Here is a 16,163-nt window from a genome sequence, read left to right on the forward strand (position 1 = left end):
TCCTTTATTTAACAAATTTCACGAGTGACATACCTTAAGGAGGTTCGACCCTGTGCTTTTGAGTAGCTTTTGGTCTGCTGAACCTTTATTTATGAAATTCTGCATCATTTAAGTTTTCACACCAAATCTGGATTCTACAATGCAAATGAAATAATATCCAATGAAATAAAAAAAAAATAACGATTAAATCCCATTAAGAAAGGATTAAGCTGCTAGAACCTATGTTTTGTGGTGGAAAGTTTTTTAAAGGAAAATGTTCAATTTTTCCCTTTTGAAATATGTACGGTATTTAAAGTTTAGATTCTTATTTTTCCATGTTTAATTTGTTTTTCCCCGTAAAATGTTTTATGCTGGTTCTAGAATATATATCTATTTAATTATTTGTTATGATTTCTTTCATTATAGTTAGTATATTCTGAAAGTCCAGGGAAAAATAGTGTAATATTAACATAATTAACGCCTTTTTAGTAATATCTAAAAATTACATCATAGACCCCACTTTTGTTTTTTTTTCTTTTCAGAATGTATAAGAATTAAGAAAACATTGATTAATCTGCTTAAATTCAGCAAAAGTTAAACTATTTGAAATTATTTTCTTCCATGTTAAAATTTTCAATGCCAAAAATATCACATTTTGTGAGTGCAGAAGGGTAAATTAATTGATAATGTAAAGCAATTTATTTGGACAAAAACAGGGGAGGTAAAACTCAAAGATGTGACTTTTAATTAAGACACACATTTCAGTGTAAAAAGGTGATATGAAATGTTATGTAATATGAAATGCTTTTTTTTTTTTTTGGAAATTCAATTTTTTTCTTTTCGAAAGCTTTTGGTATATAATTGGTGTTCTACCTTTTGTCATATTTTGGACAAATTAAGGTACTGGTGTCCAAGGAAATCCATTTCCTTAGCAACGGGCTTTATTATAAATCCTTATGAAAATCAATTATTTATAGCAATTTTTATTTGAATCCGTTTTCTGTACGTTATAAGATATATAGGTATTTTTTTAATTCATTATTTGTTTAAAGAAAAATTTAACCTATTCTCCAAAGAAAACAAAACAAAACTTGTAATAATATTGCTGTCATGACAATAAGACAAGATTTTGACATCAAAGCTAATTAATTTTGGCAAAAGACTTGTTTATCACTAGATATGAAAAACTACAACCATCGCTGGAAAAATGAATGTTGTGCTCTTGTTAGAGGTTATCTGTATGTCATATATGTGTGCATAAAATAAAATAAGTGGGCAACTTTACTTTTAAAAAGTTATGTAAGGTCAAAATGTATAAATCTGGCATTTATAAGCTTTTTGAAGGGGTGACGGAAACTGAATACATGTACAGTGTCCATCATATTGGTTATATACTTTTTCTTATCAAAGCTTACTCATAAATATACTATTAGTGCATATTCAATTTTACAATTTCATTCAGAGTAACATTATACATCTTAGATTATAATAATTTACTTTAACTACCACTAATAATGAGGTTAAATCCTAGCTTGATCGTTACTGATAAACGTGATATAATTTTCATTTTGTCACCGAATACTGGTGGATAAAAAGCTAGATTTAATTATAATTTTTAGAAAATCAGAATTGTAGTGTTACTAGTAATTTGTGCATAATAATATTTTTTGTAGCTTTGTGTCAACTTCATATCTGTGGTTTGCTGAGGTTGAAGTCTCCGGCCACAACTCTTAGGAACATTAATAAACAATTGCAGGAGCAGATAATAATTTAATTGCTTTACTGTATATCTTCATTTCAGGTTGTTCTGTGTATTTCATCTGTACATTGGTAAGCACTTTCAATCTGCATGAATAAAAGCAAAAAATTGAATTTTTTATAATTTAAATAATCTTATATACTTTTGATAATGTCAACCACAAAGAGACTTTTTCAATGAATTCTTAAATATTTTTTTTTAAAAAAATGAAGCATGAATGCTTTGCACATTGTGTTGTTGAAACCAATACAGGGTTTTCGAACATTTTGTCTTACTATTTTTCCTCATATATATAAACCTTTGATCCTCTATTGCAGGCTTACTCTTAACTTCACGATTAACAAGCATGTATCTAACTGCCTGTCGATGCTTGCAGTATAATATCACTGACTATGGTCATATTGTCCTTCAAAATATTACCTTGAAATGATTTTTAATATACAGTAATAATTTTTCATATTATCAGGTAAATTTTAGCCGCTATGCGTCATGATTTGAAAAAGATTGTATCTGCATTCATTTTGGAATGCTGGTTAAGAGAGACAATATGTTAAGAAACAAGTTGATGATACAAGAATATCAACAGTCTCGTTTAAAAATATAAATTCTTATGGTCGATTCAATGATCTTCTTCAAATACAATCTGTCATTAGGTCATATGCTGACTGACGTTTTTCATACTAAACGTTAGGTCATTATTCACACACCAAATTGTCAAATGATTTTTTTGTTATTTTCCGATCCTGTCAAGGAGCACTCGACGGGTGTGCGCATTCCACAGAGGATGATCACTCCTCCATGGTACTTGATCCAACCTCTGATGGTTTGAGGTCCGTGTTCGCTCTGCTCTTGATTTGCATTGGTTGAATGGACTTTTGAGATTGAATTCTGCTGGTTATCTTCATAATTATACATATCATTACAATTGTAAATTTCTGTTCAAGGTCTTTTTGTTCTTGAGAGGAAATTTTTTATATATTTTCCACAAAGGCACTTGTTTCGTGAATAAATTTTAACCCATAGTATAATAATAACACAAGCTTGTGTTATTATTATACTATGTGTCAAAAATTTATTACAGAAACAAGTGCCTGTGATTTTCCAACATTACTTTGATTCCTTGTTATGCTCCCAACCTAGCTACATGTACATAGGGTTTGACTTCTAAAACAAAAATCGGGATTTTTACATTATTAAACTTTTTGGCTTAGTGGTTCTTAAGAAAAACATCCTTTCCAATTTTATACTGATTTCTAATTTATTCACCCTTGAAGAGGACCTAAAAGGTGAAACGTTTATGACGAAACAATAGCGACGATAGTCAAAGGGATAATTTTTTTATCAGAAAAATTTCGTTTGGACCTTTGGCTCAGGTTAGCTGTAATCAAAGTCTGAAAAATATAAACAATAGTCCCGAAGTAGAATAGTATGTTTGTGAGTTGATGTCTGGCTTGTTTGAAAAGTTACTTTCTCTTTCGTCAAACAAGGATATCTCATGCTTTAATCAATAGATAGCATACAAAGGTTTACGAAACCAAAAGTATAAATCTACATACCCTCTAGTATATATATTAGCAACGGAGAACATCTTCACTTGCATACATTATCTTTTTCGTCAAGAATGATATATTTAAGCGTGTGTTGCCTCTCTGGGGTACATGTTCTAACACGAATAATCTTATCGTTTAAAGGGGTATATCAAGATAATCTATGACCTGAAAATATTCAGTGCAGATGTATATTGGGAAATTCCTTATTCAAAACATACTAATTAGTGACCATTTGGTGATCATCTACTTTCTAAAAATCTGACGCATTCAACGTATATTGTATTTTAAAATAAACACTATACTCATATCTTTATCATGTCCGTTTCTTTTAAGGACTTAGTTTTGTTTTGCTATGTGGGTATGTATTACAGGTACATGTGTACATCTAATTTACATGTTCTGGGCGTGTCTTTCAACAAAAGAACTTTATATTATTCACTAAAATTTGTCCAACTACTCCTTTTGGAATGGTTTTAACACTGCAACATATAACCCAAATCAGTTTAACATTTGTTTTAAAATTAATAATTAAGTGACCTATACTAGACTGACACCCAGCTTACAGATTTGTGTTACTTGAGCATAGCTTTCAAAAATTTTTCGTATTAACCAATACAGTATGTATTAAAAAATAATTTATACTTATTAATTAAAGAATTCTGAATTTTCCCACATTGAATTTAAATAAGAAGAATATCATTTTATTCCCCTGAAATATATTATTGCGCTCAAAAATCACCAAAAAACAAACTTAACTGCACTAGTACAATTGACATTTTTTTTTAAATTCAAAAGTGTAATAATGAAATGTCATTTTCTCTGCTAGGAAAGACTTCTAAAAAGTTTAGTCATTTTACCGGTAACGAATCGGTTTGTAGTAACGTATTGCACAACTCTTATGTTTGAATTTCCTTTTCTTTGTTGTTGTTAAAGAAGAAGGTATGGTTTGGGCATTATTGTGCCCTAAAAATTAAATTTTCTTTGAACAATATGAAATTGACTTAAAGATAAGTTGAGTAGATGAATAGGATTAATCATTAAAGAATATGGCATGAAAGTGGACCATTCATTCTGGAAATAAGAGGTCATTAATTTGGTACAATTCTAAGTTGTTTTGCAAAGAAGCCCCGCAATGACTAATTTTTGTGATTTTCCTTTGGAAAATAGTCTCTGCAGCCGACTCCACTTCAATTTTTATACCCCCCGCAAACGAAGTTTAGGGGGGGTATATTGGAATCACCATGTCCGTCTGTCTGTCTGTCCGTCTGTCCGTCTGTCTGTAGACGAGACTTTGTCCGGACCATTACTCAGAAACTATTGGAAGGATTTGTCTGAAAATTTGTACACATATTATTCACCATATGAAGTTGTGCACCTGATATTTTTCATCTTGATTGGATTATTATTTTGAATTTTACAGGTGTTTTTTCATTTTTATTTTGGGGTTTTGTTTGGACCGTTTCTCAGAAACTATTGCAAGGATTAATCTGAAAATTTGTACAATTATTATTCACCATATGAAGTTGTGCACCTGGAATTTTCAACTCTTTTTGTTAATTTTTCTGCATTTTATAGGTTTTTTAAAATTTTAATTGACTTGTTCATTTTGGGCTCATGTATAAGGTTTGAGACATAGAATCTAGAATATCTGTACAAAAACGTGAACTACAGCTTAAAACTACTCATAAAAACTTTTTCAAAAAGGAAACATCAAGTGTTAAAAACAGTTTTTACATTGCACAGAAGATAATGTAATTTCATTTGTCTCTTGGGAATAATGACTGGACATGCATCCAGTTAAAGATAAATTAATGCGTTTGGTGTTGGAAGTTGTTTAGGCATATCTCTTATCAAGTGTGTGTGTGTTATCAAATCTTCAGGGAATAAGGCACAAGAATTAAAGATCTCCCTTCTCTTATTCTCTTAATTGTAATTTATTGTCTGTCAAAACACTTCATTACTGGATGACCAGTTCTTTATTTTCAAAATGCATTTCAAATTGATATATCAAGATTAATTTGATTTTGTATAATGGTTTTTTTTTTCAACAATCAGTTTGCAGAGTGACATAACACATAATTGCAATATATTTTTTTAATGCAGTAATGAAGAAAAATTAAATGAAAAAAAAATGTTACAATGGAATTACGATGTATTACAGTATTAGTATTGATGTTTCATTTGGTTGCACCTCCGTTTCATTCATTAAGAAACATGATGAGCAATTATATTTCACTGCAAATTTTTTAAAGTAAATTATGAACATCTCTAGATCCATAAAGTATTTATGAATTGGCACCTTCTCTGAAAAACCCAGCGGGGGGTATTTGTCCCTATTGGACAGTTCTAGTTGGATATATTGTGTAAGAAAAAAGGGGACAATTCACAAGTTCGTGACGTCACAATTAGCATTGAGAAGGTCATATGAGAAAAATGATTTGTATTTTCTTACTGCATGGAATTTCAATACTTCAGAAAGGATAAATTCGAATTTCTGACATAACTTTTAGATTTAAGAAAAATAAAGAGCCAGATTTGTATTGAAACCATACATTGTTCTTCGTATTTCTAAGTTTTATTTTCAAATAAGTGTACCAAAAATATGAATAGTACGGGTACAGAGCTGTCAAACACAACACACTCTATTTTCCTACTTTCGAATTATAAAGTAAATAAAATTCATAAAGCATAATTATATTTCTTGTTGGTATAAGTGATTATTTTACTAAAACTGAACAATATGAAAAATATTGAATTTTTGAGAAACTTTATTGATATGCTTTATTAAAATTAAATCAAACATCTCTGAGGCATTATTTTCATAGAATGTCTTTTCTTTTCTTGTAAACTGTTTTGATAGTATTTTTACTTACGTCAGCTTTTCTTGTTTCTTCATCCCGTAAATGGCATTTTTCTTTCTTTGAAATTTTATGATTTGTAGCGAAGAAAATACCATGCGGTTAGTTTGGATGTTAAAATTCCATTCAAAAGTCAATTATTGTTTCATTTGATATTTTATCTTTTCATATTTATCGTAAATACTGATCTCGATCGACAGCATATCGAAAATTTTTATTTAGACGCATTTGTTTTCACATTCGTTTTCTATGACTTGCACTTGCGCTCGTTAAAATCTACGTCATTGTTTCAAATTGTTAACAGTGTGAAAAAATATCTTGCAGATATTACAACAAAAAGCCCATGGACCACATCGCTCACCCGAGTAAATTTGGTAATGCTGTTCTTTGTCAGACCCCTCCCCATAATACGTATTGTGACACACCCTACTCTTGGGGGTCTTGATTTGGATAATTAAGATTCTACACTACTCGAGGATGCTTCCACATAAGTTTCAGCTTTTCTGACCCAGTGGTTCTTGAGAAGAAGATTTTTAGATTTTTTCTATATATTTCAATGTAAAACTTGGATTCACTATTGCGGCCCCGCACTATCCCCGGTGGTCATGGTTTGAATAATTTAGAATCTACGCTATCCCAGGATGCTTCCACATAAGTTTCAGCTTTTCATGCCCAGTGGTTCTTCAGAAGATTTTTTAATGACCCCACCCTATTTTTGTCTTTTCTAGATTATCTCCCCTTGTGAGGGGACTTGGCCCTCTATTATAACAATTTAAACTTCTCTTTACCTCAGAATGCTTTGTACCAAGTTTGTTTGAAATTGGCCCAGTGCTTCTTGACAAGAAGTCGAAAATGAGAAAAGTTTACAGACGGACGGACGACGGACAAAATGTGATCAGGAAAGCTCACTTGAGCCTTCGGCTCAGGTGAACTAAAAACACAACTCAAGGGTAAATATGCATACTTTTATTGTATTTTACCTAGTAAGATTTTTTAAACCCGTCATAATGTTTTTCTAGAATATTTGAATTTTTAAAAAAAAATTTAAACTGTCAATATTCGTTACCGGGGAAAAGACTGTATAGCAAAAAATAATAAAACAATGATGTATTCAATAAAGTCAAAGTTTCTTTGAGAGTTATCTGTCCTAACTGTTACCTAGCAATCGATAAACATAAGTAAAGGCCATCTTTTCATAAATGATGAAGGTAAACATACGTAAAGACCATCTTTTCAAAAATGATAAACCTAAACATAGGCAAAGATCATCTTTTCGTAAAGAACCAAATTAAAAAATGCACATTATTCATCAAAATTAATGGACACATACATGTAATGAGACAACCTGTCTTCTGAAAACGTAAAAATCAGTCTAATAGCTACTTCTTTACAAGGCACACAGAGTTCTAGAATGTAGTATTGTGTGTTTATTTTTTTTAATGCACTGATTAAATAAAAAAATGTAAAATTTAGATATTTTTGAAAATATTCAAACAAAAAAAACCAGAACACATTTCTTACCGTTGTCGGATGAGATCTAGGTGTGCATGAAGATTCCCTTCTACTGTCTTCGGCTCATTGCCTTTTAAACATGCAATGAACCAAAGTATCAGACCTCGATAATTATTTAGCACTGTTGTTAGTTTGAATAATAAATTTAAATATCCCCAACAATAAAATTGAATTTGACATACAATATTGTGCCTATACTAGCCTCCTAAACTTCATGAATATTCTTACACAGATACATAGCGGTTTTTGTTTGTTTGCTTGTTTTGTTAATGTTCTACCAAGTTTCGTCCTTTACCCCTAAAGAAAACATTAACAACAGAAATGCTGAAAAGAATAACTTGCAGAAACATACAGCTCAACGCACTTTTTAAACTCGTATGGTTTTTCGCACAAATTAAGGTCACATTTGTTTTGCAATAAAACCTAAAATTAACGACCTTCAGTGCGAGAAAAAATCCTTATACAGGTATTGTAAAATATTTCATGATATGGGTGCATATTCTATAAAATCATTATATCTTAAGTCTTAAAACTCGATGTGTCAATAGGGAATGTGTTTATAAATTGTATGATGTTACATGTGTATTATTTTACCATAGATATTCACAAATTAATAAATCGAGCTTTCTTTGATACTATTCAGTTGAAATGTTCAAATTGACCTCTTACAGATGAGTATTTTTTCTAAGTACTTTGCACATTTTCCGTCATTGTCTTGGTTTTGTCGAAATGCAGCGCCAAATAATGACAAAACTGCATAAAGAAATCATGTCAAAGGATAGGATAATAAAGTATTGATTTCTTTCAACATATAGTGAATTGTTACTTTTGAAAAGAAAATTCTTTTACATTTTATGATCTAAAACTTCGAAATGTTTCGTTTGAAGGTATCTTTCTTGATGCTAGATTTCAGAAAGTTAACCTGAAAAAATTCCATCTTTTTAACATGAAAAGCAGTTAAACAGGCGAGAAATACTTCTGTCATCTTGCGCCTTAGTGTCATATTAATGTACAGAAATGCAAAAGAAACATAAACTGCACTGTTTCTGTATTTAGGCAAGGCAAAAGTTTACTTTAAAATGGACGGATACAAAGACGGTTGCATTTGACTAGAAACCATGAAAAAACCATATGAGAACTGTCATAATCTATCATCCAAGAGCATATAAAAATCCTACCAATTACTATGTGTGAATTATATATAAAGGAATGGAATAAGATCAAAATTAAGTTATAAATCACTTTTAAAATGTATTTTGTTGTCATTTTACACAATTTTGCATTATAATGATGTGACCATAATTTGTGCGAAAAACAATGTGAGTTTAAAAAGTGTGTTGAGCTGTATATGTATAATCGAATATGGTATAACTATTAATAAAACGTGGATGCGTCAAAACTCCAAGAAAGTTTTTTAAAACTTGTACTAAATTCAGAAGTATCAGCCATTCCCCATGATTAATTGAAGATGTTTTGACACCAAAGAAAACTATGAAACGCCAAATTAACATATATTCAAATATTTGTACCGATCTTCAAATAATTGTACCTATCTTAATTCAAATCAATTGTACCTATCTTCACTCAAACCAGTTGTACCTATCTTCGAATCAGTTGTACCTATCTCTAATTTAATTGTACCTATCTTTAATTCAATAGGAATTCTACCTATCTTTAATTCAACTGTCTTTATCTTTAATTCAATTGTACCTATATTTATTTCATTTGAAAATACATGTATGTACAATTGATTTGAAGATAGGTACAACTGAATTGAAGATAGATACAAATGTATGGAACGCCAAATTGACATATATTCAAATATTTGTACCTATCCTCAAATTAAATGTGCCTATCTTCAAATAAATTATACCAATCTTTAAGGTCTTTCCATCCTCACAATTCTAATTGTTCAAAGTACAAAAATTCATTTATTTTCATTTAATATACTTTAAATTTTTCCAATTATTCAAAAAAATATATAGGTCGCCATATTATTTAAGATGGGAGACATAATTAAACAGAAGTATATGTCAACAAAAAAAATCGCACATTTTTTGTAAAGAGTATTATGAAAAATATGTAAAAACTGATTAAAATGCATAATTTTGATGCTTGAATGTTCTTTAATACTTCCTACTTATAAGATACTTTTGAATTGTGAGTATCAGGGAAACTATTTTACATTAGACGTACAATAAAGCAATTGACCTGAGAAGGAGTTATTGCCCTTGTCAACATTTTTTAAAGACTGAAGAATTGATTAAGTAAAGAAAATATGCGTTTTTAATTTTTTTTTTTACTTAACAATATTTATCAATACACCTATTGAAAAGCATTTCTCCAAAAGATATTGTTTTATCAGGTATGAATTTAAACTAATTACAGTTTTTGCAAAAACCAATGACATCATTGGAGGATGGATTACCTTAGATCAATTGTACCTATCTTCAAATGAATTAGAGATATAGGTACAATTCAATTATACCTATCTTAATTCATTTGAAGATAGGTACAATTGATTTGAAGATAGGTACAAATGCAATGAGTCGAAGATAGGTATAATTGATTTAAAGATAGGTACAAATGAATTGAATGAATACTTTGTACAGTTCTCCCCGTGTTCAAGTCGCTGTCAGGGGAAGGTTTCATTATTTTCAATAACAGAAAAAGAATTCAACCCAGGAAAAATGAATTAAACCTGTCTTTAACTCTTTTATGGATATGTCTCAATTGTACATATCTTCAAATCAATTGTACCTATCTTCAAGTCAATTGTTTTTATCTTTAATTCAATTAAACCTATCTTGAATTGAATAAACCTATCTTCAATTGAATTGAAGATAGGTATAATTCTAATATTCTATTAAAGATAGGTGTAAATTATTTGAACTTAGGTTTAGTTATTTAGTGATAGGTATACTTATTTACACCTATCTTTAATTCATTTAGACCTATCTTTAATTCAACGGTACCTATCTTTAATTCAGTTGAAGTTGGTGGATGTTAATTGTGATTTGCTACCTAGCAAACTAATTTTTTTAAATTCGTGTCATTGAAAATATCTTTTGTCTTTGCCTTAGATTCTACATATATACATATCGACGACGTCTTATCACCCCAAAAAATATTTTCATTTTTCTTTATTGGATTTATCTTATTTTACTGAAAATAAAAGACTTCGTTGAGTCTGACGTATGTCTTTCATATTTGAATCCTGAAATTTTGTGAAAGACCTTAACGCAATCCATGAAATTAACGTTGGAATACAAATAACGACTTCTACTTCCCTTGATTTTATAGTAATGTACCATTATATCCTGCATATCGGGTTTATGTCCCCCATGCAGCTGTTTTGATACACAATAGCATCCTCTACTCCTTCTAACAATTTCATAAAGGAGATAATAAGCTATTGACAAATCAGATGATATAAGAATATCAACAATATCGTTTAAAATCAACATTCTACATTTGATACAATGAGCTTGTATACAAATCCAATTTGTCCTTAGATCGATTATTGACTAACGCCTTGCATACACATTTTTAAGCCATTATTTAAACAAATTTTACCCAGTCATGACAGGGACATACAGTGGAAAGGGGGTTGCTTACTTATCCATGGCACCTTGTTTTGTCTCTGTTGCTCTAGTACAATTTATATTGTTTTAAGCATTATCACTTTTCTTTTTCATTGAATGCAAGGGAAGTGGGAATTTTTGATTTTGTAAAATGTAATGGTTTTCTGGAGGTACACAAAGTGGTTGGCGGCGGTTCAGTTTGCTCTATAATTTCTTTGCACAGTTCAAACTTTTCAATATGTCTGCTTAAAAGCGGAATTCAAAATGCGTGTGAGAGAGACATTGTCACTTCAATATAAAGAAAGGGGACATAATAATGTGGCTAATCACAGACAAATGTTGCATTATTTCATGACAGGAAATAAAAAGATGTGCTTTCAGTTAAGGATTTTTTTTCAACTTTATACACAACCATTCCCCACGACAAGTCCAGGCTTTTTGATATTATTGACAGATATTGACAGCTGCTTTTTCAATAAAAGGGGAACTCGTAAATTTACTTACCTTGTCATTGGTCATTTGCAAAACTATTATGTTAAAAATATTCTGATTGTATACACAAGTACTCTGAAGTTGAAATAAAAAAGATGCTTGAGTTTCTGATGGACAATATCTATGTGGTTTTTGGAGACCAGGTCTTCCAACAATGTATTGGAATTCCCATGGATCCCAATTACGCCCCGTTATTAGCAGACCTATTTTTGTATTCATATGAAGCAGAATTTGTGAAAAATCTTATGCGTGAAAAGAAGAAAACATTGCTGTGGCCTTTAACTCGACATTAAGATATATCTACGACGTATTTTCAATTATAACAATGCTAATTTCCATTCTTATGCCGATACGATATATCCCGGTGAGCTTGAAATAAAAGATACTACAGAGTCTGACACACCTGTTTCATATTTGGATATTAAAAGACGTTAATGGTAATCTAACAACCAAGCTCTATGATAAACGTGAATATTCAACTTCCCTTACTTATGCAGCAATATACCTTCATCGCCTGCATACGGAGTTTATATATCTCAGTTGATTGGATACGCAAGAACATGCTGTACGTATGAACAATTTTTAAAACGAGGTAAATTATTGACAAACAAGTTGATGAAACAAGGATATTCAGCATCATTTCGTAAGTTCTATGGTCAATATAATGACCTTGTCCGCAAATACAATTTATCATTGAGTTAAATGCTAACTGCATGGCATTTGTCATACTCATTGTTAGTCCATTATTTATACACTGAATTGACGACGGATTTTTCCGTTATTTCCCGATCATGACAAAGATCACACGGCGGGTGTGACCGGTCGGCAAGGGATGCTCACTCCTCCTTTGCACCTGATCCCACCTCCGATGTTTTGGAGGTCTGTTTTTGCTCTGCTCCTATTTTCTATTATTTATGAACTTTTGATCTTGAATACTGTTCGATATCTCCATATGTTTCATTTTAAAGTTTTCTGTAAGTTATCCGTGTATACTTACAACCCCTGAATATCATTTCCCTTATTTTTTATGAAGACCATTGCCGTTAATCAGTCCATGAATGACATAGAGCAACCCGCGTGCATTTTTGAAAATGGCTGTTCCTTCATTTATGCATAAAATGACATATACGTCTATAATACAATATTTAACATATTTAATTTAACTTTGAATTTTTTTTTTCATAAAATGTCTTTGTTTGTTAGAACGGGAATTAAAGTTGCAGCCTTAAATCTGCAGAAAGTATTTCATTGTTTAAATACCCAGTATATCACACAGACTTGTTGCATATTTCATAAAGCGCGCTGGCCTTCGCGCAAGTCTGTTTGATTTAAACAAAATTATTCTCAGTAAACTTAAAGCATTCCTTATATGAATATTTCACATGTTGAAAGTATACTCAATATTTGAAAATCTGGCTGCCCTATATCGTTGCATATTATTAATGTCTCGTAAACTAGGCCCCTGGTAACGCCACTTTAGCGCGAGTTTCTCCGTGTATATAATTCTACGTTTGAGTATACACGAAAATATTTTAAAGTCTTCAAATGCTAGACAACCTCAGTTTTTGAATAAATCAAATTAAACATTTTCATAGAAATGAATATGTCGTTTATTAAAATCACGGTATAAATGTAAACAATATAATGCACAAAAAGGTGATCAGACTCACAAGCTCTGGTTGTAAGTTACGTAAAAGATTATAATATCTGATCCCTCGAAAAAGGAGAACAATAAAGTGCCTTTAAAATAAGACAAACAAAACATTACAAGAAAAAAATTAGCAAAAAGATGGCACATCAAAACAAACTGGGCCACAAAATGTAATATGCATGTCACAACAGTGTAAGATGTGACACGCAGATCTCATCCGTACCATCCTTTACACACGTATTCTCTATGTAAAGTGTAAGAAAGTTAAGGCATTCAAAAACAACATAACAGGGAAAGGGGGTCTATGTTTTACTTTGACGTCACAAACATTTAACGCAATTGTAGTGCAACTTATAAGGGGAAATCAAAATTCACACTTGGCATTGAACAGAAACTAATGCAACAGCGGATTTAAATGTAGTGTATTTCATTTTCAGTCAAGGTGGGAAGTTAAATGTATATATATATATATATATATATATATATATATATATATATATATATATATATATATATATATATATATATATATATATATATATAAGCACTGAAACACTATTTTTTGCCAGATATATGTACTGCGACGGTGTGTACAAACAAACTGAAAAACGCGTTAAATGGTTTTCAAATGAAACATAATGACATAACGAACAGTATTCAAGCTCAAAAATCCATAAAACAATATAATATAGGAGTAGATACAGACCTCTAAAACATCAGAGGTGGGGTCAGGTGCCAAGGAGGAATGAGCATCCCCTGCCGACCGGTCACACCCGCAGAGCTCATTGTCATGACTGGGAAATAATGGAAAATTCCGTTGTCAATTCAGGGTGTAAATAATGGACTAGGAATAATGTGAAGAATGTCAGTCAGCACTTGTTTCATCAACTTGTTTGTCAATAATTTACCTTAAATTTAATTTAATTTAAATTGTGCATAAGTAGAGCATGCTCTTGTGTATCGAATCAACTGAGATATAAAAACTCCGAATGCAGGTGATGAAGGTATATTGCTGCATAAGTAAGGGAAGCTGACGATGGAAAAGTTAAAATTATCACGTTTATCATAGAGCGGGGTTGGTAGATTACCATTAACTTCTTTTTCAAGTAAACTTTCCAAATACGAAACAGTTCTTTCACTCTGTGGTAACTTTTATCTCAAGCTCACTGTGATATATCGTATCGGCATAAGAATAGAAATTACCATTGTTAATTGACAATACGTCGTCGATATATCTAAATGTCGAAAGGCCAAAGCATTCTTTTCACGTATGAAATGTTGGATAAATTCTGCTTCATATGAATACAAACATAGGTCTGCTAATAACGGGGCGCAGTTGGTATTCATGGGAATTCCAATAAATTGTTGGAAAACCATTTCACAGTATAAAAACAGCAAATATTGTATTTGCTGTGTGCGCTAAAGTGAAATTACAAGGAAACTACAGAGACGCTAATAAAAATGCAGCGATATAAGCATATTATAAGACAGCAAGAAAATCAAGTATTATGTAAATTTTTGGTGCTTTTAAACTTGTTAAATGAAAATGAAAGGTTTTTGATTTAATTCTGAATTATTGATGTGTAAATCAAACAGACTTGCACGTAGGCTAGAACGTGTCATGACAAGTCTCTGTGATCTACACACAAATAACTCACTCAAGACTTTAAAAATACTCCTTAAATGTTAATATTTACCTTTTTAGCACGATCTTTCGGACAAGACAATTTTTATCCAGTTACTTCCTGTACCGATGCCAGACTTAAAGATATTCCGCTAGAGCTACTGCAAGCATGTGCTAAAAAAGGCTTCTTCATCCACTGTCTCGCAAAGGTATCCGATGAAATGGGGCTCAGTTGTTTTGACACCATTTGGATAGAAAAAGGTAAGCAAGCTCCAGAAGACATTGTGATTATGGAGTTATTCTGAAATATTTAATGTAATATCAACAGCAATCACTGCAATCGGTAATTAGAAAAAAATATTTTCTAACAAGATGTGTTTGTGAAACACTATGCGCCCGGCGGCAACAAAGTTAGAAAAAAGCTATTTTAGCATATAGGTCAATGTCAAGGTCACCAGGTCATTGACCATGGTGTCATTTGAAAGAACTTGAATAGTAGAATATGCATACCAAATATGAAGTCTCTATCTTGCATGGTTCAAAAGTTATGGCGAAGGTTAAAGTTTGCAGAAAAAAAAATATTTTTAGCATATAGGCCACAGTCAAGGTCACAAGGTCATTGACCTTGGTGTCATTTGAAAAAGCTTAATTAGTAGAGTGTGCATACCAAATATGAAGTCTGTATCTTTCATGGTTCAAAAGTTATGGAGAAGGTTAAAGTTTCTACTTGTATGTATTTCTGTACACAGGATAAATGGATTAAAAAGTTAATGCTATCAATCTACATAGTACTAATTGATGTTAAATGATACTTCCAGGAAAATGTCCTTACTACAACAGTTATCAGGGGAATCTGGACGAGAGGGATTGTATAGGATCTGACTGTGCGACGATGACATACAAATCACTTCTGTCTGTCAACTGTAAGAATATTTACATTATAAACATATAACTTTTATTTTTAATATGACGTTTGTTTTCTTAACAACAACCTCAAAAAGTCAAAAACCAGATTAAGACTTTCAAATATGAAATAATCTATTGATAAAGGTTTACTAGATTTTGAATTTCGTGAATTGATTCAATTTGTAAACAATACATGCACTACATAGCGAAGAAACTTCAAGTTGAATCTAAACATCTTTTTTTTAAAT

At 31.1% G+C, this 16,163-nt stretch overlaps 1 protein-coding gene across 2 annotated transcripts in view; it reads left to right on the forward strand.

Annotated features, from left to right (window-relative positions):
• LOC134251433 (uncharacterized) overlaps positions 1–16,163 on the forward strand; it is a 36,409-nt gene that overhangs the window by 1,271 nt on the left and 18,975 nt on the right. For both annotated transcript variants that reach the window (XM_062733839.1, XM_062733840.1), the window contains exons 2-4: positions 1,781–1,809; positions 15,091–15,270; positions 15,828–15,932. In XM_062733839.1, the coding sequence (XP_062589823.1) occupies positions 1,781–1,809; positions 15,091–15,270; positions 15,828–15,932 (314 nt within the window). The remainder of the gene's footprint in view (positions 1–1,780; positions 1,810–15,090; positions 15,271–15,827; positions 15,933–16,163) is intronic.

The sequence above is a fragment of the Saccostrea cucullata genome, unplaced genomic scaffold, assembly GCF_032062105.1.
Source record: "Saccostrea cucullata isolate Sc308-1 unplaced genomic scaffold, CSIRO_AGI_Scuc_v1 ctg65, whole genome shotgun sequence".
Taxonomy (NCBI): Eukaryota; Metazoa; Mollusca; class Bivalvia; order Ostreida; family Ostreidae; genus Saccostrea; species Saccostrea cuccullata.